General features: G+C 37.7%; 1 protein-coding gene across 1 annotated transcript in view; it reads right to left on the bottom strand.

The window, feature by feature from the left end:
* The window catches only part of PREX2 (phosphatidylinositol-3,4,5-trisphosphate dependent Rac exchange factor 2), a 179432-nt gene that overhangs the window by 97295 nt on the left and 54147 nt on the right, over positions 1-27990 (bottom strand). Inside the window, exons 5-11 of the mRNA XM_087825421.1 lie at positions 24526-24627; positions 21266-21427; positions 12606-12739; positions 8398-8501; positions 6275-6424; positions 3228-3372; positions 2058-2158 (exon numbers count right to left, since the gene is read on the bottom strand). Of these exons, the coding sequence (XP_087681547.1) occupies positions 2058-2158; positions 3228-3372; positions 6275-6424; positions 8398-8501; positions 12606-12739; positions 21266-21427; positions 24526-24627 (898 nt within the window). The remainder of the gene's footprint in view (positions 1-2057; positions 2159-3227; positions 3373-6274; positions 6425-8397; positions 8502-12605; positions 12740-21265; positions 21428-24525; positions 24628-27990) is intronic.

The raw sequence follows: 27990 nt of genomic DNA, 5'->3' as shown, positions 1-27990 counted from the left end.
AAGCACATGCGCTTCTACCCCTGAATTCCTGGTATAGCAGGGCTCTGCCTCAGGTGAAGTTCTCAAATGACAGCAACAACAGTCTACTTTCTACCTCTGTTTGCTTGCTTTCCTTAAAACAGACGGTTCATTCAACTTTATTTTAGGAATTCTAGTTTCACTAAAATGCAACTGGAACCACATACTAATGAAACTAGCACCTGTGGCTCATATTTCTTCATTCTAATAAAATTATTAATGTGAAATTGCATAATATGTTCGCACCCCCAGTTTGGGGGAATCTGTTAGTTTCAAACACTTAAAAAAATATATTATTTCCAGTGACAAAAATTCTGTATGTCAAATCTGACATTACAACTGATCAAATCCCACAAACAGTAACAGCATAGGCCACTAAAATCAAACTGTGGTGAACAGAACAGTATTAATAGAGAGTAAAAGAGTTATTCCACTTATAAATACCACTGTTCAAAAAGATTTAAATTCTCACAAGTTAAATAATCAAAAGGTTCTTGCATTTGAGATTTCAAAATAAATTTTGATCCAGAATTTATCTCCTATTTCTTTTTCAAAATTGTATTGTTGGAGAAATGTGGTGTCTGAAATAGAGGAGATAAACTGATTAGGACTAAATTCTCCCATTCTGATATTCCTTCCAAACAAAAAATCTTCTGTTGTTGATTTCTTTGTTTTCTTTTCAGAGGAAGGGAAAGGAATTCCAGAGGATGCCTATCTGGATAGATGGCTGTACATGACCAGCAGCACCAGTGTGTGTGTGTGGGGGGGGGGGATTGGGAGGACCTAGTTTGCTCGCATCCCATTATAAGTCAGAAAGGAAATGAACATCAAAATACACAGCCAAATGTCCACATTTATCCCTAATTTCAGGTCCTTTCCTCCTCTGCCACGTTTTGCATTAGACTTTCTTCAGGCTTTTGTTCTTAGTCTCACTATCATTGCTTTCTTGTTTTTTGTTTGTTGTTTCGTATTGATGTTCTGAGCAATCTGATAACTCTGTCGAAATGATTCCCAAATCCATCTCTCCCTCTCTCCACCCCGAGCTTTATGCACATTTTCAACCTTGGCTGTGCCCTTCCCCATGGCTGTCTCATATCCAACCCACAGCAGATCTTTATTTTCTCCCCAACCTGTTCCTCCTCCTCATGAGCTTTTCCTGTCACCCAAAGAGAAAGCTCAGAATAATCTGATGTTGCTCTTCACTCTTCATCTCCCTCAGCCAGCTATCAAATAGGCTGTTTCAGCTTCACCGGAATCTCTGCATGGGCCCTTCTCCTCGTGCCCACTGACACACCCTGGCAACGCCCTGGGCCGCTCACTCCTGGGATGGGATGGGCCCCAATGCAAAGGGCTCCCTGAAATCTCTACTGTCTACTCTAGGCTCCACACTGCTGCATCTGTTAGCTTTAAACCAAGTCTGCTCACTCCTTTGCTTAAAAGTGTCCACCAGCTTCTCATATTCAGAATCAGCCAGAGACAGTACAGCCAGGGAGGTGAGATCTGGGTCTGGTGTTCGCCTGCCTTTCTCACCCCACCCCCTCCCTAGTATATGCATCATGGAAGTATACTGTCTTGCCACACGAGACAGAGCTAGTTCCCCAAGACGCGGCCATGAACTTCCCCACTCCCATGCCCGAGCGCCATATAATATTCCTTGGGGTGGAATGTCCTTCTGCCCTGTCCCTGGACGAGTTCTATTCATTCTACAATGCCCAACATTAACCCCAGCTCCCTCGTGAAGCATTCCTAAAGACTCTAGTTAGAACTCGCCATCCCTTCCTTTGAGATCCCACAACACACACATTTGTATTTCTGATTCTTGCCTATGTTGTAGTTCATTTTAAAGTTAGCAAATACATCACCATAAACCTTCACTCCCTGAAACATGGTTCTGTACATATCAGCCATTCAAAAATGTTGAAAAAAACATAAGCATCCTATAACGTGGAGAATTATTATAAACTAAACTAATCAATGGAACTAAGATACAGGCAATCTATGGATGAATAGAATAAATAAGCAGTTAATAAAATAATTACCATGGTGTATAATTCCATTTTCTAATAAAGCTTGTCCCAAATGAACACCTTCTTCAGGCCTGTGAATCTCTCCGATTTCCAACAGCCATGACACAAATTCACTGCAGCAGAAACCCAATGAAAAGGTTAAACAGTTAATTTTCCCCCCAGGAAGTCTATCTGTGCCATGTATCCATCAAGCAGCTATGAAAGGAGTCTCAAAACAGAAGGGACTATTTTCAGTGTATTGCAACATACACTTTTCATATACACAAAGCCTGCAGTTATTTAAATTGGACTCCTCTAGAAAACCCATGTCCATACATTCAGACTTACCTAAACCATACTTAATAACTATTTAACTTGTGGAGACTTTGAAAAACACAAAGGGAAAATCTTACAGCAGCTTCAATTATAAGGTTACTATCCACATAAAGGCAAATTTGGGACTAAAGAGTATACAACAGATATTAAAGATAGCTAAAGGACAGAACTTCCTGATCCCTAGTTCCTGAATCTTTATAAAATATAAGTATGTGTTTGAGGATCAGATATAATGTATAGGAAGAATCCAACCCAAAGCCTGGACTACCTATATGTACCTGAGGCACTGCCCTTCCCTGTGGCCCTGCCTGTTTAACCCAGCAGGGATTCCCCACGCACAGTTGTCTGCAAAAACCCAAGGACACCCACAGTCCATCTAAGCTAAACACTCAAGCGACTTCCCTTCCTCTTGCTTTGTGCCCGCCCCCTCGCATGACCCACTTTTTCAGACTCTTTATTTATAGCCCTTCATCCTGAGCCTGGCTGTCAAAATTTTAAATTGGTAACTTAGACTATGTTTCTTTAGTTCTCTAGCATTTTCTATCTTTCGGGCCCTGTACTCATGTCCTTGCCAGACTGTCCCCTACAGGCAAACCCACCTGCCTGCCCAGCCTCTGCCTCGCCCTTGGAACACAGTACACCAGAACTTACTAAAGTCATGAATGAATGGACAAATGCCTTAGGTTTGCATGGTTCCCAGCTGCATGCCCATTCCCTCACCCCACTGTGGTCCAGAAAAGTTTGATAGTAAAGAAATATTCAAAACTGCTCAGGAGAATATTTTTAAAGAAAAACAAACAAAGAAAATTAACACAAAATAGTGAAAATATGTAAAAACAATATTCGCACCCAGACTTCCAACCCTACCTTCCAAGGAAGCATTTAGGGAATGTAGTCAGCTTTCTTTTTCTGTCTTTGATCAGATTTCCTTGTTTGCACATCATTTTATAGAGTTTCTCACCCTGTTCGGAGATCATTACCCAGGTGTCCTGCTCCATTCCCAATTTTAAACCTATCAAAAACAAAACCAAGGACAGGGAACTGAAAAAGTCTCTTCATTCGCTCACGCCTTCAGTAAACAAACATTTATTGCCATGTCGACCATGTGCTGGAGCTGTGGACACAGAGCTCTGGACTACAGGGGCCTGATTTTCAGGAAGCTCTTGTGATACAGGGAGACTGTCGAGGCAAGAGGCCCAGGGCCACTGGGCGCCTTGGTGCACGCTGAGCTTCAAAGGTACATGGTTTGGCCCGTAGAGGAAGAGCAGCTGTATCTCACACTTTAGGAGCCCCTTCTGCAGGACTCAGCACAACTGGATAGTGTGGTCCCAGAGACAGCCTGAGAGGAAAAGTTGTCATACAACAGGGGCACATTCTGAGTAGCTCCCTCATCTGAGAAATATTCAGAAAGGCTCCATGGAAGAGCTCTGTGTGAATGAATGCACAGGTATGAACAGGATTTGCAGAGAGAAAGCTAAGTGAAGTAAAACAATACAGATGGAGCCCTGGGTTTAGGTGAGAGCACAGGAGATGTGCTGGTGGGTTAGGCAGGGTGCTTGCTCAACTGCAGTTCAAGGTCCTTCATTCCTTAGGTACTAGGGAAATGTCTGTTTTAACCGGAGGGGGAGAAGGCACGGTAGTGCAAGAAAGGAAGTTTTGTGGCTTTGAAAACTAAGCTCAGAGGACAAGTTGAAAGGGGGGGGGGGTTAAAAAGAGGGAGACCATTAGGATGGAAACGCAAAAGTTCAGGCAAGTTTGAGGCGCTACAGACAGTAATAGGAAGGATTATTGTTGAGAAATATCTAGGAGGTGGTATTGGGAGGACACCCCACCAGGTTGATTGTAGATGTGAAGGCAAGAGAAGAACTCAGGATGCCTTCCAAGCTTTTGACACAACAACTGAATGGGGATGGGGAGGTCTAGTGGGCAAAGGGTTTCAGGTAAGGGCAAGGCCAGCACTGAGCAAGTTGACGTTGGTCATTCAGGTGGAGTTCAGGGGTCAGTGGAATATGTAAGCATGAAGCTCAGGAGACAGGACAAGGCTAGACATGATGATTGAGAACTTGGCAAAGTAGAAGTGGAAGGTGATATGGTGGGAATAAGATGACCCAGGCAAGGAATCCAGTTTAGTGGAGACAGTACCGAGACGGAAATCCTGGGAACACTGACACTTCATCAGTGGGACTTTCATGAAGAGCTGTTGCAGAGGAAGAAATACTTGAATTATTTTAGTCTTCTAGCTAGAAAATTTCTTGCTAACATTTTATTTTTTATAATGTAGGAGCCATTGACATTTGTTAGTAATAGTGAATAACCCATTAAGAATTGAGCCTGTTAACATACACAGATTTATAGAATGTGCTTCCTTTTCTTCAGTCTTTCTCCCCACCTCCAACCTTTCTGGGAGGTCTTTGCCATATCTATATGCATAGCCATTCTGAAAAAATAAAGCTTCAATTTGATGAAAAAATCAATTTATTTTTATATAATTTTCTATATTTGAGTTAATTGCTAGATTTAACAAAACTTAGGAGTCTGTTGTGCATTCATAATCTTTGTGTTAAAAATTCCTATCTGGTTCTTCATCCAACATCAATCAAAGGAGTAAGTATTTGAAAAGGCTTTGGAAATTCTTAACACAACTGTGTATTATGGACATTTTAACCAAGGTAGAAAATGTATACATTCTCCAAGGGAAAATATCTGAAGATGGAAAGGGCTCTTTGTGCTCTAAAATGTATCACCAATGAGATGTTTTATTCCTAAATCTCTGGGGGAAGGAACAAACACTGTCATATTTCTTATCAATTATTTGGTAAAGAACCTAGAAGTTATACAAGCATTTCTATTTCTTAACTGAATTACAGAAATATGGCTACTTGTAGACAAACTCCACACAACTGAACATTGCCAGACCAAATACCTCCTGCAAATCTTGCTAAAAACACAAAGCAAATTTGAGCTAGACCACTTCATGTGAACAAGCTCCTTATGGGTTATATTACATTAAATTCAATGGCATTGTAGCATTTTTAAAAAGTTAATATATATCCAAAGCACCTTATTCTATAATTAGGACACTAACGTATTTGACCTAGGAATTTTCACTCTAATACGCAGAAAACAATTGTTGGAGGCCCTACGGTGCTGCACATTACTGAAGTTTGTCTCAAAGGAAAACTCTGCTGATGCTTTAGGAACAGCAAGAATAAAGCGCAAAGAAACTTGAACAAATTTTAAAGCAAGTGAAACCATTTGCTGTAGACCGAATGTTCGTGTGCCCCCAAAATTCATGTTGAAATCTAATCCCTGATAAAATGGCATGAGGAGGTGGAGCCTTTGGGAGGTGGTCAGGGCATGAGAATGGAACCCTCATGAATGGGATTAGTGCCCTTATAAAAGAGACCTAGAGAGAGCCCTCTCACTCCTTCCACCTTGTGAGGTTACAGCAAGAAGGCTTTGTATGAGGCAGTGGCCTGACAGCAAGCACAGAATCTGTAGGTGTCACAATCCGGGACTTCCCAGCCTCCAGAACAATGAGGAATAACTGTCTATTGTTTATGAGCCACCCAGCCTACGATAGCTGGTTACAGCAGCCCAAACACACTAAGACACTATTTAAAAGACACTGCCAGTCACAATACAATTATTTTGCTAACTACATAAGATCACTCTCTTCTTTCTTTTGGTAAGTAACAGTATTGGAAGCATTCAAAAAGTATTTTAGCATGGGGCTTACATCACATAGAAAATTCAAGTGAACATTATATTCCTTTTTAGTCTTTCACAACTTTAGCCCATTATCTTAGCTTTTCTGCTAAGTTAGGATCTTCACCAAATATAACAATTCATATACCCACTTTTTCGCACCCAACTCATATACCCACTTTTTCGTACCCAACTCATATACCCACTTTTTCGTCTTTCTCTTTCTTTCAAAATTGCTTCTAACCACTCGTGTTTCTCTTCAGGTGTTTTTGCCATACACACAAACCATTTATTTTTTGCTGTGTTATGTATCTTCCATCCATTAACCACAATGTGTCCACTGCTATGGAAGTCAGCTGGAAATTAATGAGCAAAGGTGAATGAGCAAATGTTATAGATAATACCATATCAACGCAATCATTCGATTCACAGAAGTTCCAAAAACCACTGAATTCTTCCAAATACCTTTGCTTTATATGTGTGTGTTGAAGCACAAAAAATAAAATTAACAAAATGTTTATATATTGCATGCAGTCAATGCTCGACAAGGGAACATTTCTCACCTCACCTCTCATAGACTCTCACTCCCCTACATCTGACACAGATACACTGATGACAGCATTTTATGCCCATCCCTCCAAAGGCCCTGGATTCTTACATGTCTCTATCTAGTGCCCCGGTTTCCCATCAGCACAGTAACCACGGTAATCAATACAAAATTCACTTAGGCTACCAGGGAAGAAGGTATAAATGTTGACAACCACATCCCTGAGGGAAAGGAGGGGAGTGAGACCCGGGGAAGAAAACAAAGGCAGTGCTCAGGCAACAGGGGAGCGGAGGTCCCCCCGGGAGACAGGGCCAACAAAGGGCAGTGTGAAGGCTGGAGCGTGCTTTCCCGCCTCACTTCTCCCACCCCAAGCAAACTGCGGGCTTTAAGACATTCTCTTGAGCATTCAGGTTACTGAAGCAAGAGAGATACTCACATTTTAGACAGGTAGCATTTCTAAGCCGTCACTAAACGGTCTCCTTAGAAAGCCTTAAAGAGAGTTCTGCCACCTTATAAAGACTAACGTGCACACCCTGTCATGGAAAGATAGGCTGCTATGTCCCAAGTGTGATCAGGGGAGCACCTGCAACTGTACCGTATTCTGCAGCACAGAAAGGGATTGGAAATGTGGGACTGCTCCCTGCTCCTGCTGACCGACAGCTCCCCATCTCCATCCCACCATCAGCCAGTGAGGAGCGTCTCCACAGCATGACCTGGTGCCCAAGGGAAGCGTCCCGTCCCAGGCACCACCTGAACTCTGCCCGTTGCATGTCTTTTTCTCTGACCTGGGGCAACCACAGTTCACTATTTTAAGTACTGGATAATTTGTTAGGATTCTAATAAACAAGATGGAGATATGGCACACAGGTGAGCATTTGAAAACCTGTGCTCCCTACAGATGAGAAACATTCTTCTTCCCTCTGAGATCCAGGGATGACAACAAACGTATGTGGGAGGAGAGCTGATCTGTGCCCCAATCCCACATTTAAACTGAATATTATAAAGACATTTCTCTGTATGGGAATAAAAGTCATTAATCAACCATTAATATATTTTATATTATCTTGTCTTTCCTCTTAGAAGCGTACTTTTGAAATTCTAATTAAAATCTTTGGAAAAAGAGTGATTCAATTTAATAAACATCCATATGATATAAAACTTTTTTTCAAATAGCAAATAATAATTTATTTTAACTTCATTTTACTTAATATTTGTGACTAATCACGAGTTCATGAACTTACTTATAAAAGTCCATAACCTCAGTTGTACAGAGCAAAAATTTACTGTCTTTGTGAAACAAAGAACTTAAATTACACAAAGCACCTCCATCCACAACTTCCCCGTACAAGCAAATTGACAACCTGCATATATTACTAGCAATGTATAGATGAAATAAATCTAAAGTTTACTATATTCTACATTAAATATACATAGGAACACAATGTCACATAAATACTTATAACACATAGGATAACTTAAAATCAATTCATTCATTAAATATTTTCTGCATTCACACTCTCTAGACTAGGAACTGTGAGTGTCTATGACATTCCTACTCAGCTATTTCTTTGTATCTGTGTTTAATGTCAATATGTTTCAGCCAAAAATAATTTTTCATTTTTAAAACAGTCCTTCCCTCCCTTTCGCCTTTTTCCTCTGACTGCTCTACCTAACAAAGTATTTCTCAGCTCTACTGCACTGCACTGAATTATTCAACTGAGCAGTCTGTCCTGTAAGGCAGTTTACCACTGGGCTTTTGTTCTGCATCTGCCAGTCACTGACCTGTGCCATCGTCCACATTCTCCACTTCCATCACCTCTGTATTGATGCGGCCACGGAAAAGGTACCGATGTCCATCTGCAGACGTCTTGCTGTTCTTCAACCGTCTTATAAAGGGATGAAACCACACAATCATTACTGCTTTACTTAACGCAAGACAGCGTTGAAGCACTATAATTTAATCAGATCTTTGCAAAGGACAAATGAGATACCGATCCAATCAATGATATCAAATGTTAGGCTCTTGGTATTTTTTACTTGTGCCCTCCCTCTCATTCATAACAGCACTGGTGCACTGCGAGATGTGACTTACTTGTAGTTTTTTAAATAAACCGGAGCTCTGGGCTCAAGAAAATGTACAGGTGGGAAGGTAAACATGTGCTTTAGCTCATTATAGAACATCAGAGGTGCCCAATCACACCTGACACTAAGAGTTGGTTAAAATTTCATTTGATTTCTTTCACCTTCATTTCTCATTTTCAGTAAGTAGCTGGTAATTTCCAATCCTTGGTAAAATTCAGTTAGATCTTATAATCCCTCTACCAAAAAAATTGACTCTGCTGGAGGTTCATTATCCAGCTGAAAATGTTTCCTATATTGTTTTTATGACATGATAACTGTATACTTGTTAAGTCTCTTAACACATGTAGAATCCTTCATAAAGGTCTTAGTTATTTTCAAAATAGTCTAAATCATTCCAAAACTTTGTATATAGTGTGTCCAGTATTGACCTTTAATCTTTAGAAGTATGTAACACAAAGTAAAAAAAAATCCAGGTTTACAGATGAACATTTGTAGTAATGAATTGGGTTATTATGTATGTTTGTAGTTGAATCACTGAACATTCGGGAGAGATTGTTTTAAAAACTGGGTTTTTTCAATTAAATTTAAAAGGAAAGATCATAAGGAATGATTTGAGAGGATTAAAGAATACCTAGTCCCTCAAGAGATCTCAATTGACCTGAACTATACTTACTAGTACAAGTCTGCCTAACAATTCTGTATGCTGAAATAATTACTCACTTGTGTAACACAGACACACCTAGCAAAGGTTAAGCCGTAACTGCACACCAACGCCAGTGTTCCCTCTCCCCTTCTCCTCTGTGGTTAGATACCTGCCATGGAGTGGAGGAAGTGGGTGCAGGGAGGTGTCACAAGGTGTCTTCATAGTCCCTGACTTTCTTCTTTGGAAAATAGTATATATCCTACTTATCTGTCTAAACCTTTCTCCAAACTTATAGTCCTTCATCATTAGTAAAGAAAACTAGCTATATTGATTAATTAATCTGACGGAGAGTCTGTCAGCCCCAGGCCTTCACGATCTTACACTCTCATGTTCATTCCGAAAGCAACCTCTAAGTACCCTTCGTTAATAAGCCTAAATAAATACTATAAATTAGGGATTCGAGCCAGGTAGCTATGAAAGTTGGCATCATTGGAGGCCAAAGATAAAGAATGCAGAGCCAACTAATATGCCTTAGGTAGGAAATTGTATCACGGTGTGTTGCAGAAAAAGAATTTCTTATAAATGCATACATCATACTTAAAACCAATCCTATTTTGAAAAGCTTAATATCCTTGATGACAGTTTTAGTCACAGGCATGGAATCTCAAATTGGGTCTTATTTTCCAAAGTATTAATTTTCTTTGTGATAATGTACAGGCTCTTAGCCCTGTACAGGCTTTTTATATTCCTCTTGACCTACAGATGATAAGAATCAATATGAAATTCTAGTAAGTGGTTAATACTGCAACACCTCGTTCAAATAGATCTTTGGTCCCTTCAGAAAATGGCTCTATTGAATTTTAAAGATGAAAAAGTCTATGGTTTGACAATAAGTTTACTCTATATTGTAATATTGAGTACTTGCATATCTTGAGTCTATACTTTCCTTCCTAATTATGTGTTTCAATGGTCACTGGGATGCATGTATAGGAATGTTCACAGTAAGAGAAAAACTGGAAAGAACAAATTTATCCTGTCTCCACAGACAGGAGAACAAATAAAATGTTATTAATTAAATTGTGTTATAGCCAACCAATGGAATATTATGCAGCAGTTAAGATAAACTATTGCTACATACATGAATACAGTGCTTAAAAAGCATATCTTATACAAAATATAAGTAGCAGACAACTAAATACATGATGATACCATCTCATACACAAAGCTCATCAACAAGCCAAACTAAGCAGTCATGTTATATGTATCAAATACTACATAATATATTATTTTTCAATGCCAGTTTCTTCTAAGATTAATAGTGTTAGAAATATGGACAGCTGGGATACATAATTAGCACTCTTGTCTTTATTGAATGTAGATCTAAAAATAAAATAAATTCATCAGGGCCCTGGTTCTTGCAATTACAACATTCTGGACGTTTGGAAAAGATTAGTTTACTCATACTTTCTGAAGGATCATCAGAGCTTAGACAGGACAAGGTAGAGGAAGTGAAGTATTCTAAAATGAAGGAAACAGATGGTAGAGTCACACTCCCATCATTCAGGAAGGGATGGACACAGACCTATTTAGTGATTTCCATTTCTAATTACTATGTACTTTGTCCATGCTATACATACATTAAGGATATTTGCTAAACCCGAGATTTTAATTTTATGAAACCTTTCTTGTTGTTTAACTTATTTAAACATTAAGGCCTTGAGACCATAAATAATATCATCATTTGTACAGTCTTCATTTGCAAAAGCTTTGAGCTCAAAGGCAGGCACATATATATAAATAGGAATGAGATCAACTGTAATTTTAAAAAAAAGTATCAGTCTCAAATGAATGCCTTTAATAACTGCACCTAGACGGATATGTTAATTAACTCAGTGGGGGAAATCCTTTCACGACGTATTATATATATTGAATCAGCATGTTGTACACTCTAAGAATCTTATAATTTTATTTCTCCATTATATCTCAATAAAGCTGGAAAAAATAATTACACCTAAACAACTTGAATCACATTACCATTTTTAAATGAGTTACATACAAGTAAAATTAACAGCCTACATCTTCCTAAAGCTTATTTTTATTAATCTCGATCTTGCTACCAAACACAAAGAATTTAGAAGAGCATACTAGAAAAAATAAACAGGTCATTTCCACATGAGGTCAAAACCAATTTTTCAAAAAGCTCACTAAGACAAAGATGACAACAATTTAATTATCTTTTGGCTCTAATCCTAACCTGTTCTCTTTCATCAAGGTACATGGTACCACTTCATTAAAATGAATGTTTCTTAGATACAGTTAAGAAGGACATATGGGTTCAGGAAATTTCCCAATAAAGTACAACTTTACTATTTTGCTTAATCAACCTGCAAAAATTTCAAGAAAACCATGCAGTCAAACAAGTAACTTCTGAAGAAAAAAAAGTATATCTATGCTTTAAAACAAACAACAATTGCATTAATTGACATTAATACATAACATTGTTTACATGGGTGATGGCTAAGCTATACCAAGGACTTGCTTGGGTTTCATCCATTCAATCATTTATTCACTTATTCAACAAATGTTTCTTGAGTATCTATTACATGGTAGGTCTGCTCCAGCCTCTGGGGATGGATAATTAAATAGCAATGAAAAGCACCAAGACCCTTGTTCTCATGGACCTTACAGTCTAACCTTGTAAAGGTGGCAGAAATAAACAAATAAAGAATGGAGAAAATATCAGCATGTACTTTCCAGATATTGATAGAGTGGCTGAGAGGCTGCCTTGGATGGGGTGGTCAGGGAAGATATTTCTGAGAAAGTGATATTTAAATAAGATTAAAAGACACGAAGAACCGGGCCACACAAGCCTTGGAGGGAAGAGCAACAGCCAAGAAGGAGAAACAGCCAGAGCAAAATGGAAGAAACAATACTCTTTATTTCCTCACGAGGGTGTGAAGTATAGCACAGGGAGTATACTCAATAACACTCTAATAACTATGGTGCCAGCTGGGTTCTGGAAATACCAGGTAGGGGTTAGAAACAACAACCACTTTTCCTCCAGAAGGCTCCTGGGGAGGAGTATCATCTAATGACAGTCACATTTCAGTTAGGTTTTATAAGAAGATGAAGGGAAAAGGCATAGAATGGGCTGAGCCTGTGGACATTTACCGATGAGATTGTGAGTTCCCAGGACCACAGAGGAAAAGTTGAACCTGTGAGGGGGATAAACAATTTCTGAAGTGTTACCTGTTTATCCTCTTACCTGTGTTTTCTTTTGCAATACACCAAAAGATTATCAAAAAGAAAAAACACTCGTTCTTGAATATTTCCAGAAGAAATTTTCAGTAAGACTCCACACATTAGCATTTCAGTGCAGGTATCAGTAATGTTGGACCCCTGAGTCAGGAAAAATGGAGATAATGTCTGATTACTTAACAAAAACTTTCATGTGTAATTCTTTTCTTCCTTAAAAGCATATTTGTTTTTATTTGAAGATGCGATATAAAGACAGGATAAAGTTCAAACAGTGCAAATATTAATACACTGAATGGAGGCCTCCTTCCGTTCCAGTCTCCTCCTGGTTGATCTGAGATGACACAACTACTATTAAGAGTGTCACACCAGCCCAGCCAGCCAGGAGATTGAGGTTCGATTCCTGGTCAGGGCACATTCCTGGGTTTCAGGTCCAAACCCCAGTGGGGGGCATGCGGGAGGTAGCCGATCAGTGACACTCTCATCATTGATGTTTCTATCTCTGTCTCTCCCTCTCCCTTCCTCTCTCTGAAATCAACAAAGTTTTTTCTAAAAAAGAGTGTCACCACAATAAATTCAATAAACAGGAAAAAAAGAGATTCTGTGTCTCTTTTAGGTATTTTACATATATATGCATACATAAACATCTATGATACATGTTACCTCTATTCTTTGGAAAGGAAATGATTTCAAACTCGTTCATAACATTAATGTCCTTAAAATTCCTTTCTTCCTCCTCTCTTTCCCTGATATGAGGAAAGAGCTCCATTGACACATGGCAAAGTATGAGAAACTGTCTAAATTTTTAGTAGGACTCAGTTTATAGCTCCACCACTAGGATAAAGAGGAAAAAGAAAAGAAGAAAAAAAAATCTATGTATTTAAAGGAAGTTTTTCACTGTAGTTATTAAAAGCTGACACAGACACACACATTCACTAAGTAAGCCTTGAATGCCCATATGAGTTAGTGACAAAAATGATCCTTAACACAAGTAAAAATCACTGGAAGCAGCAAGGAGCCACAAGAGAGAAGGAGCCTGGGTCCCTGAATCATTCACAAAGGAAAACTGCCCACTGAGTAGAACACAGGCATTGGCTTTGTGTGTGAACTGAGGGAAGCTAACTAAGATGATGTCATTGTGCTAATTTGAGTATCTATATTTCAAATACATTTTAAATTTTAGATAGTTCCCTCTCCTCTTTCCTTTCATCATAAGGGTAGATATATAAATGGAGATGTGTCAAACATTTACACCATTTCATATACTTTGTAATGTGATAATTAAGCAAAAACTGTCATCAAATATGAATATAAATCCCAATTCCAGTAGCAATGATTTCTTACTTATAGTGAGTGCAATCTCTTTCTCCAAAAAAAAACTAAGATAGAATAGTATCTAAAATGTAAAAAAGGAAACATCATATTCATTTCTACACAAGACCTACACGACATTGTGAGAAGTGGCCTTATTAACAGCCATGTTACAGAAGGTACGAAATACTTTACCTTAGACCATTTCTTACAGTAGCCCAGGAAAGCCAAGGCAGGAAGATAATTTGTTATGTTATGAAAGGATGGCTACTGCAAATATTCTATTCTCATATTTTCCCCTCACTTAAATGATAAGCTCTACCTTTCTCTGTAGTAAACAATAATCTTGTAGCTTTATCTTTGAAATATATGAAGCTTATGATATTTTGAAAATTATGTGCATTTTTTTCATTTACCTAGAAATGCCAGGAGAGTTTCTGGGGTTAGGAATAAAAAAGCCAAGCTACAAAATTCCCAGGAGAAATTGAAATAAGGTATGCCTCCAAGCATTAGACTGCTAGGTAACAGTCAGGAGAGCTAAAGTCTATCATAAGGAGAATGTCAAATGAGTGAGCTAAGAAATCAAACAAGCCAGACAGATCAACAGAAGAGACTGAAGCCTCTAGGGCAACGGTTCTCAAATTTTAGAGTCTGGAAGACACATCTGACGGGCTAGTTAAACTCTGGTTGGAATTATCTTCAGAGATTGAAACTGAATAAATCTGGGGTAGGTCCCTGACCATCCAGTAGGTCCTGATGTTTGTGGTCTCCCATCAATACTTTAAGTAATACTGCTTTGGCGGCTTGATTACCTGAGCTCAGGTGCCCAAGAGCTCAGTGCAGCATTCGTGCTAACATGGAGATAAAGGTGAGCACAGGTCCCTGCCTGAGGCAGTCCCAGCTGCTTTCCAGTGCCCAGGGAAGAAAAGATGTTTAATCCCATGTTACACAGTCATAGTTACACCTCCAGTGTGTTTCATCCCTCTGTTATGTTTCATCATCACTGAATATTCACTTACATCTGCATAATGTCACTTTACCTGGTTATTTTGTCTTCATTTTAAACACTGATGTTAATTTTTTAAATATATTCTTTCACAAATACATAGTCACTGAACAATCATGTATAATAAACACTTCTCTCTAGATGAATGCTAAAGTCAGGTTTTTAACATTTCTATAACATGCCAGGCAATGTGTTTAGTATTTTCTCCTGGTAGAAATTTCTATCAAGATGGATTCTCTATCCCTAAAACTTTTTTGGGGAAATGTTATTGAATTAAATCAGCTTTTAAACTGTTTCATGGGTCACCATGCAGATGTCAGAGGAAGCAGACTCTTGTCCTGTGGAAAAACTGTCACCATGAAAAAATACTGTTTATGAAAATAAGCTACTTGAACAGTGTGGTGATAAGCCAACATCTGAGCGGTAAGGTATGAAAAAATTGCTCTTAAAAAATAAGAGGGCTTTGCATAAATCATTAAGTTTGAACTGTCCAAAAGCCATTACATATAATGTAGTATACATATGCACATATTTCATGCAGATAATTTTAAATAATGAGTTTACCCATATGATTCAGGACCCTGCTGTCTTTTAGTGATTCCTTAAAATATAACCAAAGTAATGTACTTTTATCACATAGATGATTTATTTTTAATGCACATTTCCTTTTAGGAAACTACCTTTATGATGTAAAATCAGAGACTGCCTGTTTGAAATGAATTACATACACAGAATTAAACACAGTAAAACACCAACTAGGAAGTTACATGGATAGTTGTAATCCCGACTGTTTTCAGTAGATCAGGAAAGGAAGGCTGAAAGGTAAGAAGTAATCATAAATAAATATCTGTGACCAGTGGTGGGAGACGTATTCATCCAGGCCCCTCTCATTGCAAAAGCTTCCTTCTTTCTACCCCAAGCTGTGCACACCTATCTCATTCCTCTTCCATCACCACGACCCCAAAGGGTGAGATACACTGAGAGAAGCCCACCCGTATATGTTCATTAGACAAAAGAAACGGTACCTGTACAGGTGAAATACCTTTACAATGATTGAATTTCGAACAACTGCAGGGTGTTCAACTCTAATGACAAGGAAATGACAAAAATCTCACAAGGTGTATTTGTGAACCGTAACCCAGAACAGGGTACTAAAGATTATTAGACAACATCAAAGTGGCCGAAGAATGAAACAAACATTGGACTCTAAATAGAACCAGGTCAGAATCACTAACATTAACCAAAAGAGCCAACAGTATCCCAAAAAAATGAAAGAAGCCACTCACAATACATAACTACAATGCAATTATATCTGCATTCAATTACCATTCAGGACACACTGTATCAGACAATGTCTTAGATGCTGGGGACCGAGAGCTTGAGACATGACTCCAGCTCCCAAAACACACATACACTAGTGGGAGAAACAGAAATGTGAACCCAGTTAAGTGCCATGCAATCATTGCAAGTACAGAACATTAATAAAATGAGAGTGGGCGTGAGTGAACAGCGAAGAATATCAGGGATGGCTACATGTGTCTATGATCATGTATGTTTATTATTAATTATATAGTTCATTCCATGCTGTGGTTTCAGGTTTCAATCATTCTCAAGTAATTTTCTTTGCTGAATTTATGAAGTATACCATTTAAATGTCACCTTCCAATGTGGCTGAGATCAGCCTGAATGGACGAACCAAACAATGACTTCGGTCATAGACTGGGGCCCAGAGCAGCCGGTGTTGTCACCACTGCTCACCAACAGCATCTCCCCTTGTGTGTGCGTCATGCCACAGGATCCAGCAAGGAAATAGTAACAATTCAGAATCTAATTTGTTAAGAAGTTAAATAATTTTTAATCTATAATTTGAAATATATCATTGGCTGCCGATTAATTATATGGTCAGTATCCATGAGAAACTATTAAGTTTCAGTGCACCATTACAGAATTTAATGTGGAAGCATGATAAATTTCATGAGTGGCCACATGTTAGGTGCCAAAGTATGCTTTCAGAAAATGACAAGAGCCAGGAAAGGCAATCAGAAACATGTGTATTTTATTTTTTGGTTTCTTTTCTAATTTCCAAGTCTCTTCAAACATTAAAATTATAATTTATGAAGAACTGCAATAATAAAACAAATCTCTTCTCAACAAACACAATAAAAATAATATTGCTAAACCATATCTGGACTGTTTGAAAAGGTAATTCTTTTTTATGTTAACAAGTTATCTTAATATAAGTTACATAAGGGTTCCTTGCTGATTTTTGCAGCTATGAGATGGCAAAAATCATTGTAATAGGAAACTATTCACTTATTATCTGACCTCATTATCAGCCCGCCCTGCTTAACACCAGGGGCTGTCTCATTCATCTTGCCAAGCGAAGGTTGAATGTCAGCATCCAAAAAATACAAACTGACTGCAGAGAGGAAACCATAATATGGAGAAAGATGAGAGATGAAAGAGACCTTGAAACTGCCTCCCTCATATATAATGTACTGCCAGACAAAGATCTAAGAGAGGGGGACCCATTCATAGTGGAAGAAAAGAATATTGACAAGAAGGACAAGTAGATGGGTGTTTCATAAGAGAACAGTTCCAATGTCAAAGGAGTTTCTTGAGAAAATTAATGAAGCATTGAATATTCTTTCAAAAAATCTTTTAAAACTACTCTGAAAGTCAAACGTGAACTGAAGCATATCACACTGTTTTATTATACGATTTTGTCATAAAATGCAAGCCTCTCCAAAGACTCAGCATTTCAGTCACTCTTTTTGACATTCAAATTATTAACTGAAACTATCACCTAAATTCGGTTATATATTAGATTAAACAAACTAACAATATGAATTTTCATTTTACCAAGATAATGTTCCAATCAAACTTCTCCTCTCTCCCACATATTGTGACATTTTGGTCCCCCTTTTATGTGGATTCACTTTCAATGGTCTTTTTCCCAAACCACTTATCCTTAAACAACAAAGACTATCTATAAATCAATTCTACCTCAAGGCAGACTATCTATCTACCCAAACCCCTCATACAGGAGACCAAAAAAAAACCAGGTCTCTCCATAATCTCGGCAAGATTCACAGACATGAATAACAAGAGAACATGACTTGAAGTCAATACATTGTAGGACACAAACTTCATCAAATGTAAGCAGCAAACAGATTCCAAAACCAACAAGAGGTGATTTTAAAATGGTCTTGGTGTCATCGTATGTCTCCGTGTAAAAGCTAACCAAGAAGTATCAAATTTCTAGTTTCCTTTTACTTTCTAAAATACAATACTTATCTTGAATCTTACTTTTTCCAAAATCTTCATATATTAATAATTCACCCTCTTACTTTTTGTTGTGATTTTTCCCCCCGTTTTGAGAGATCAATCTATCAAGGACATAGAGCTGAATTACTAAATGATATAATGTTTATTGATACTCCTTTGTCAATATTGGCCAGCATCGCTCCAAAGATTACAGTTATAGTTACAATACTATCAACCAACCAAAGAGTGGACTAAGACTAATGGTCCTGTTCTATGAAATACATCAATGATTCTGATTAAAGAGTTAATCAACTTCGATTCCAAGCACATTGATCATTGCTCTACAATTACCTTTAGTAGAATATCTTGTAGAATGTTTCAAATGTTGGATAAGACATGTGACTGAGATATAATAAATTATACTAATAAAAGGCAGAGCTTCAAATATGAGCAATTAAAGCAACTGAAGACCTTCTGTGGGGGCAGTTACTGCATAAATGCTGACAAAAACCTAATTTTTATAATAGGCAAGTTTATCTGAGAGATTTCACTGTAAAAAGACTTCTTTTGATGAATGGGGAAAGAAGACCCTAGATAATTAAGTAACTTATTTGAAATAATAATCCCCCTAAAGTGAAAATAAGGCAAATTTATGGCATCTCAGACTCAGATCCCATTCGAGAGAATTTTAGTTCCTGGAGCTCATGGAAGGAGCTGGGTAAGGAGCTGTTTCCCAACGTTAGCTTGACTCCTAACCTCCAAAAGTCTTTGAGAAACTCCATATCCTGTAACTGTCATGCCATCAGACATCTGTCCTAACTCCACAAGAGTCACTCTAAATATATGCAAAGCTGTCTGTAAACTGAACAATAACCCCTGTTAGCAGTTCGAAGAAAGCTCTTGAACCATTGCCACTCTCTCCCAGGGCAGAAATTCATCCTGGATGACTGTCTCTTCATCCTGTGACCTTTGGAGTCCTATCAGATAACAGTTTCTCCTAAACCTCCCAGAAAGGACCAGGCTGAGTAATCTAACAGCTTTTCCACCCCTCCCAAGGTAGTGGACTGAGATGAGGAATCTGGTTCTTATCAAAAGTCGTCAGCCAATTAATTGGCTGGCACCTACTCCAAACTGCAGTCCTTCAAAGTCCCCAAACTCCCAAATCACTGTATGGCTGTGCCTTACACAATCATTTTCAAATCTCCTCAAGTAGAATTTGTGTTGCCACTCTTTTTGAAGCCCAACATTCATATTATCTCCTGCTGTAACTGGAGTCCTATCTGATTTCTTCCTGCCAATTTCCTCTGTGTCAATGCTCCTTTTTTCTCTTGCTCTCCAGCATTATACACCCAGCAAGGCTACTGGGGTCCAGGCACCCACCACTGTGGGTCACATATGACACAGTATGGCCCCCATGCATTCTTCCTTGGAGTAACTGGCATGTACAGTACAAGAAATATCAACATTTTTAAAATAATCACTCATTTCTGCAGTAGACTCGATTTTTAGGATCTATACGAGGAGAAAACAAAATTATTACAGATCCCATTTCCATAAAGTGCCAAACAGAAGACTGAAGTTTTTGTTTTGGTAAAAGGCCTGGCAGATGTCACTGACAAATCCTGCAGTTTAAAGCAAGTTCAGCTTTCTTCTAGTGTTTCAGTGACAACAGAAGAGCAAAAGCAAACCTGAGTCCCTTTTTCTCACCCCAGCAGGACAACCGCTCCTCGGGGAAAGAATTATCATCATGAATAACTGAAAAACACACAACCATTTTAATGGATCAGAATAAGCAGTGTTCATACTGAATGAGAGGTCACGCTGGACACTTGAAATGGAAGAATATAAATGAGGAGGAAGCTAAGTCAGATCCCTGTAAGCATTTTAAAAAATTCATGGGGAAGAATGGATAAATAGAATTCCCTGAGGTCAATGTTTGAGATTCTTTGCAAATCTAAGTGGCCGTCATTTTAGATCTAAATGGAAAACAACATATTGAAGAAACAAATGAGTCAATTATAATGCCTAAAGATAAAAGCAATCCACTTGGATTTGTGAGCTACAACATTTGGTTAGAAACACTTCAAAAGTTTCTTTACACTTAAAAAAAATTATGATAATTGCTTACTTTATAATAATAAAAATTTATCCAGTTCAAAGCTCATGTTCACCTAAACTAAGGCAATAGGAAGACAGAAAACTTTAGTTTATTTTATATATAGCACTAAAGTAATAGAGGGCTCCAACTCCATGAAGTAATGGATTCTAAGTTACCATAGCTGTATACACATTGCAGATTTTGAATATCACTTTCCATTTGCTTGTTTATCATTTTTTAAAACTCTTTCTTTAATAAATCATGAACCCATAAAATTTTTCATCTTGAATGGACCTTAAAAGTCATATCACAGTCCTGGCCGGTGTGGTTCAGTTGGTTGAGTGTCATCCCATGCACCAAAAAGGCTGCGGGTTCTATTCTGGGTCAGGGCACATACCTAGGTTGCGGGTTCCATCATCCCTGGTCGGGGTACATATGGGAGGCAACCCATCAATGTTTCTCTCTCTCTCCCTTCCTCTCTAAAATCAAAGAAACATGAAAGAAATCACATCACAGCTATTTCATTCATTTTAGAAATGAAGAAATTCAAATATAGAGAGACTAAGTGGGCTTACAATAAAATGCACCATCAAACACCTAATTTACAGTCTGAAGACAATACCACAGCATGTGTAGGGAGCCTGAGGCCCCTTCTGGACTTGCTCCAGAATTCACGCTGTGTACTTATCGACCAAAGTTAAGACAGGAAAAAGGATAACCATGGTGTTCAAATGCTGAAATATCAAAGCCTATAACCCATGCAGTGTCGACTAGCTCTATCACAGAGTTTGAGGTTAAGCAAATTAACTGCCACTTTAAAGATATTTAAAAATAAAAATGAATGTACTTTTCAGAAATGCTTATAGGCCCCTCGCATTATCTAGGAAAATGACCATCTACAGTTCCACCCAATGCAATCAATTCTACACATAAGCATGAGAAACAGCAAAACTCCTTTAAGCTCAATTGTTGAGAACAGTGAATGTACCTCCCAGCCTTCAATGTGAGACTGCCATTCCTCCAGCACTTCTAACTTCTCCATCTGTCTCTTGGCCTCGTTGATGTTGGAACAGACGGCTTTCATGGCTTGGAGGGCTTCCATCACTGCTGCGTAGTCACTGTGTTTCCTTGGAGTCCGCTTCAGCAACTCCTGTTTATACACAAAAAACAAATTGCCCTTTGATCTGCAGCTTTCTGGTACAGCAGGTTCAGGCTGACCAGGAAATGAAAACTATAAAGATCATGAGAGCTACTTTCAGAACTGACATTACAAACTCCACTAAGATTAAGATCAAAAACAAAAGGTGTTACCCTGATAACACATTTTGCAGTCACTTTAATTTTTCCCTGAAAATTATTTCATTTTAAAAAACAAAATTAGATTTCTCTTTTCAAATTGTCAAATATCTCACCTGCAGAATGTAATTTTTTTAAGTTTGACTTTTTTTCCAACAGAAGTACATCTTCATATGCTAACTTCATTTTCCTAGAGTCCTTAACAGAATAGTAAATCTTCAAATGACTATGTCCCATAATTTCAAAAATAATTTAAGTGCCCTATTTTCTAATAATTTTTGAAGATACTATAAAAGCATGTTCTAAATAAAGTAAAACTTTTAAATAATGTCTTATACTCTAGCAAAATAATTTATAAATTTTATAATACTCCATCATTAAAGGAACAATTTATGCTTTTTTCATCAATAAATCAGGCTCATTCTCTGCTATGAATTCTCTGCTACTGCCAAATGCTCAATAGCTTTATTTTTATTTTTGTTTTTGAGAGGGTTTTTTAGCTTTTTATTCATGTGTGTTTTTCCCCACTCAGGATATCAGAACTAGAGTGATCTTTAATCTTTTAAATATATTAAAAGGTCTTGTTAGTTGTTTAGAAGCACAAAATTAAACATTTTCACCCACTGTCTAGACAGTTGTGACCGCATTGCTTTTTAATTAGTCATTTGTTTCCTTACTACAGTTGCCATCATCATGTAACTAACACAATTACAGAAATCCTAAGGCAAGTCTTTGAAAGGATTTTCTTAATTCTTAACATACAGTGGGAAAATACGCAGTTACTATATTCTCTTGAGGTCTGTTATTTTTTAACAATCTGCCATAACCTTCGACCTTGCATTCGATGTGTTCACACTCAGTTATGCAGAGCAAGCACCAAAGAAACACACGTTACATTATTCCCAAGACAAGGTTTAAAATGTTATGCTGAGTTGCAAATACATAAAAGAGATATGCAACCTTCTCCAGAAATTCTGAAGGGTAAAAATAATTGTAAATTATGTGACGGGGTGGAGTCAGTCTGAAGGACATGAGATTTGGGGCCCAATGGAATTGTGCCCAATGGGTATCTAGGAGTCAAGACTTGAATTCAGATCATGTGAAATAGTGAGAGAAGCAACTAGTAACAGTCTTCTCTCAGTTACCTGCTATGAACCTTGTGCCAATTGGCCAACCCAATAATTTCAAGTTCCACAAATAAGACCAATGTATCTTTTCTTTAACATCCAGTCTAATCCCCTAATGTTTTTCTCTGAGTTAATAAAGCCATCCAGAATCGAGAACATCAGCACAATTTTTCAGCTGAAAGGACCAAAAAGAAAAATATCTACTAAGTAAACATTTTTTTGTGTTTGTGAAAGTAATCTTCCAAACACGGGAAAAGGTGTCATCTCTCCACTGCTTGAAGGTGCTTTGAAATAACCCATTTTTTCCTATCTTTCAAAAGGCCAGTTCAAGTACCCGAAGTCACCCTTATTCAGAAATGAGTGATTTAGGACAACCACTTGGCATGAAGAACTTTTCTTAATATCACTATGCCTCCTGACTCTCAAAACAAACAAATCCCTGGGACACCAAAACCGGGGCCAGGAATAGCTGCAGTGATGAGTAGACATGTAAATCTGAGTCACCAACTTGGAAGTCTGAAGGGACTCTCCCAAAGACAGCAGTCACATCTGCACCAATCTTGACTGTGCCAAAGCTCTGAAGAACTGGGGATCCCAGTGTTAGCGCCTCTCCATGGCTTACCCAAGCACCTTTACTTGTTTTTTTAGTAAGGAGAGATCCTTTCTGAAGAAATTTTACACAGAAGCCAAATTTATACAGCTGCCAAAAGTCATAGTAAAAATGTATTTTTAGTTCAAATTTATAGCATTTATTCTCAAAAAGTAAATCAATAAGAATACCAGTTAATATGTCCATAGCATTTCTGAGTATTTTTAAATTTAGATACCAAGTAATAATTAACATATTAAATAAATCAGAATCAAATATATATGAATAATAATGGCTAACTTTTGTGGTATATATATACTATGCTAAATGGTTTATTTAAAATGGCCCAATTAATTATTAGGTAATAATTTATATATGAACATATATGTAAATATACACAGATATACATATGCATACATGTATACATTCTTGTAGGTATATGCTATGATTTCATTATTAACCTTTCTGACTCACAAGTGAAAACCCAAGGCTTTAAGAGATTAGATTATGTGCTCAGTCATACAGCTGTAAGCAGAACACTTTGATCTTGAACTCAGAACTCATGTGCTCAACCACCACCACCAACTGCCTATTCTGAATTAATAGTTCCCAAAAAACACCCTTTCCAGAATTGCTATTCTAATCTGTTCACCGGCCCTCACAGTACAAGCAGTAATTCATACTTTACAACACATGTTTCATAATAGAAATGTTGGTCATTATAATGAGTCAATGTCCCTATGACCATTACTGAGGCATTTCTTATCTTCCAGAGGCAGTGTTTTCTCGACATTGTCATTCTATGCTCATCACTTACTGTCCCACGTGGCCCATTCCATTCCCTGTAATAATGATTTAAAACCAGGCTCTGAAATTATGTAACTTTCACCTTCCTTTCATTAGCACCAATGTTAGAGTAAATCAAAAAATGCACCAACAGGGAATATAAACTGGTCATAATGTACTTAAATGGGATCTATCTTGAAACTAATGCATTTACTCTAAATGAAATTCAAACAAGTATGTTTTCTACAAAGAGCACTTTTTGTGTCTTTTCTTAAAATACTTGTTTCCTACTCCATTTATAAATTAGTGACAAAATAGCATTTCCCCCCAAAGACTACAATATGCCCTTTCTTTAGAATGTCAGACTATTTAAAAGAAAATTTTGAAAACATCACAAGCAAAATATGCAGGTACAAGAAAAAGCTACAATAAAATAAACACATAACATACCTTCAAGATGAGAGGGTATTTGCATATTCTTTGTATCGGTGTTACTAAATACCCTTCCAGGGGCACATCTGTGTTCTTGCGTCCTGAAAGGAGCATGCAGTTCTGGGGAGGAAACAGAGACATAACTAATTATATTTTCAAAACCTGTGACTATAAAACTTTCTTCTATCATAAAATTTTCTGCTGGAAAGTTGTAAAAGCATGTCTCTTTATAGCTTCTTTCCCTAAGATCACATTCAGTCACAAATAACATTTATGGGAGAGAAGGAGAAATACTTTTGCCTTTCCTATTCACTAAAGAAGCCAAAATGTGTTTTGGATCTATTTCTTGAAAATTAATTCACATATCTTCTCCTGAGTATGAAGTCTGAGGAAAAAGATAGAAACAGAAATAGAGATGGAAGGATGGATAAGTGGATGGATGGATGGATGGATGGATGGATGGATGGATGGATGGATGAACAGATGCAATAAATGGAAGAAATGGTTGGAATGGTTGGGTAGGTGGGTGGGTGGATGGATGAATGGATCGATGGATGGGTAAATAATAGACAGATGCATAGATGCATCCTGTTTATAAAGGGAGGAAGTGCTGTTTTGAAGAAAAACAGGTCTAAAGACAACTGGGTTCCATGTATGCTCTGCCATTGACTAATAACGCAACTGGGTTGGGATATAGGAAAGTTTTTCTTTTTCCCTCACAGCAATAGCAATAGCCAGAGTATCCTTATTTGGGGGCCAGTTTCCCAACCCCCAATTCCCACATTACAACACAAAGAGGGCCAGGTGGCACGTGCTCACGTACAACAGGAAAGGAGACCTGAGTTTAGGAAACATGAATCTTTTATAAAGGCAGCATGCACGTCTAACCACTGCAGAGGAGGGGGACAATATACCTCTCAGGCTGTTTGTGACACAAGCATTATTTAAAAGGTAGGCAGCACAAAGGCGGTCAGTTCCCCTAATCAGAAAATGTGCAGGGAGCCCTGGCCGGGTGGCTTGGTTGGCGGGAGCGTCATCCTGTACACCAAAAGGTTGCAGGTTCGATCCTCTGTTGGGGTGTGTACAGGAGGACTGACAGAGCTCGGGGTGGGGGGGAGATGGGGGACTGGAAAAGAATAGCCAAAGAACATGTATGAATATATGCATAGCCCATGGATACAGACAGCAATGTGGCGACAGCCAGGAGGGGGGGCTGGGTGAAGGAGGGCAAAGGGGGAGGAATGGGGACATCCGTAATAGTGTCAACAACAACAACAAAAGGAAAATGCGCAGAAACACAAGAAACCCATGGCGAATTGCCTCCCAAGACAAACTTCTACATGAACAATGGGTCAAAGAAAACTAGACATTTTTAAACACTGAATGAAAATGAAAACACATGTCAAAATTTATGGAATGCAACTAAAACCACATATAAGGCATAACTCATAGCTTTAAACACCTATATTAGACAAGAAAAAAGGTCTTAAAGACTCAACTAACTATAAATATAATGGAACCTCCTCAACCTGAAAAAGAACATCTGCAAAAAACCTACAGGTAACATCATACTTAATGATGAAAAACCAAATGATTTCCCCTGAAGATGAGAAACAAGGCTGAAGTGTCTGTTCTTACCACTTCTATTTACTGTACTGGTTCTAGCCAGTGCAAAAGGCAAGAAAAGAAAAAAAATACGACATCCACATTGAAGAAGAAGAAGTGAAATTCCGTGATCTTACATGTAAAATATCCTAAAGAGTCTCCAAAATTGTCCAGAATACATAAATTTAAATCACAATATACGAGAATATAGACTACACAAGATACGAGAATATACAAAAGCCAATTACATTTCTATATACTAGCAATGAACAACCCAAAAACTGAGATTAAGACAATTCAAATCACAGCAACAGAAAAAAGAGTAATCTACTTAGGAATAAATGTAACAAAATAAGACCTAAATACAGATGTCTTAAATATTACAACAAAAGCACGGCCATCATGGAAAAAAATTTTTGAATTGGACTTTAACAAAATTTAAGACATTTGATTTTCAAAAGACAATATTTTAAAATGAACAGACAAACCACGCTGGGAAGAAATATTTGCAAATTATATGTCTGGTATAGGAACTGTATCCAAAATAAGGTTATAGCTCAATATAAGATAAACATTGCAATTTAAATATAGCAAAAGATTTGAATAAGCATTTCATCAAAAAGAATATATGAATAGCTAATAAACACATGGAATCATGCTTAATATCACTGGTCATTAGAGAAATGCAAATAAAAATCACCTTGAGATACAATTACACATCCACCTGCATGGTTATCATTGGAACTGATAATATCCTGTGTTGGCAAAGATACAGAGAATCTGCAAACCCCATACACTGCTGGTGGGTATGGCACAGCCACCTTGGTAGTTTCTAAATAAGTTAAACATAGACTTACTATGACTCAGCTATTTTACTCTTAGTATCTACCCAAGAGAATGAAAATATATGTCCACATGAAAACTTATACATAAATGTTCATAAAAACATTATTTATAATAGTCCAAACTAAACATTTCCTGACTTTTCTACATTAACAAATCTCTCTCTGAAATGACCTTTTTACATGTTGTATCTTTAAAGTCCATCATTATCATAGTCACTTGTTGACCCAATGTTCATAACTGGCAATGGATAAACAAAAATGGTATATCCATTCTATGGAATGTTATTCAGCAAGAAATATGAATGGAATTTAGATTCCATATTACAACAAGGATGAACCTCAAAAACCTTTCCTCAGTAAAAGAAGTCAGGCATAAAAAGTTTACAGGGTGTGATTTCATTTATATAAAACCTCTAGAAAAGGCAAATCTATAGAGACAGAAAGCAAATCAATGATTGCTTGGAGCTAATGGTGGGAGTGGAAATGAGCTATAAACAGGCATGAGGACTTTTGGGGGTAATGACAATGCTCTAAAACTGGATTGTGGGAATGGCTGTTCCACTCCTCAGTTTGCTAAATATCACTGAAGTCTACACTTAGAGTATGTTTCTCATTGGCAATTAAATTGTTCAAGTAACTGCCAAAATACACATTTATTTGTGTTATCCTAAAGAAATTAAATATGCATTTTTGTTCTTTCTATAAAAACTGAATAAGGAAAGTGTGTAGAAGAAAGATAAATCTTTAAATTTCTTTTCTACCATACCCACGATTTGTTTCCTTCCTGTTACTTTGCAACCTAGAGCTCTCTTAGCAGAAGTAAAGGAAACCCTAGGGAGTGAGGGATACAAAAGCATTGATGAACTCATATAAATATCTTCTCTCACTAGGAACCTGTGGGTTTCCCAAACAATTCAGAATCAACCAGGAGAGGGCATTATCAGTGGGTCCCTATATACTAGCCTCTCCCAACTCTCATCTCCTACATTTATCAAAAGGCTCGAGCTTCCTAGACTGGATATTTTAAAAGAGC

The sequence above is a fragment of the Miniopterus natalensis genome, chromosome 16 (assembly GCF_054644295.1).
Source record: "Miniopterus natalensis isolate mMinNat1 chromosome 16, mMinNat1.hap1, whole genome shotgun sequence".
Lineage (NCBI taxonomy): Eukaryota > Metazoa > Chordata > Mammalia > Chiroptera > Miniopteridae > Miniopterus > Miniopterus natalensis.
The sequence above is the reverse complement of the archived record's forward strand: the minus strand, read 5'-3'. Positions and strand labels throughout refer to the sequence as shown.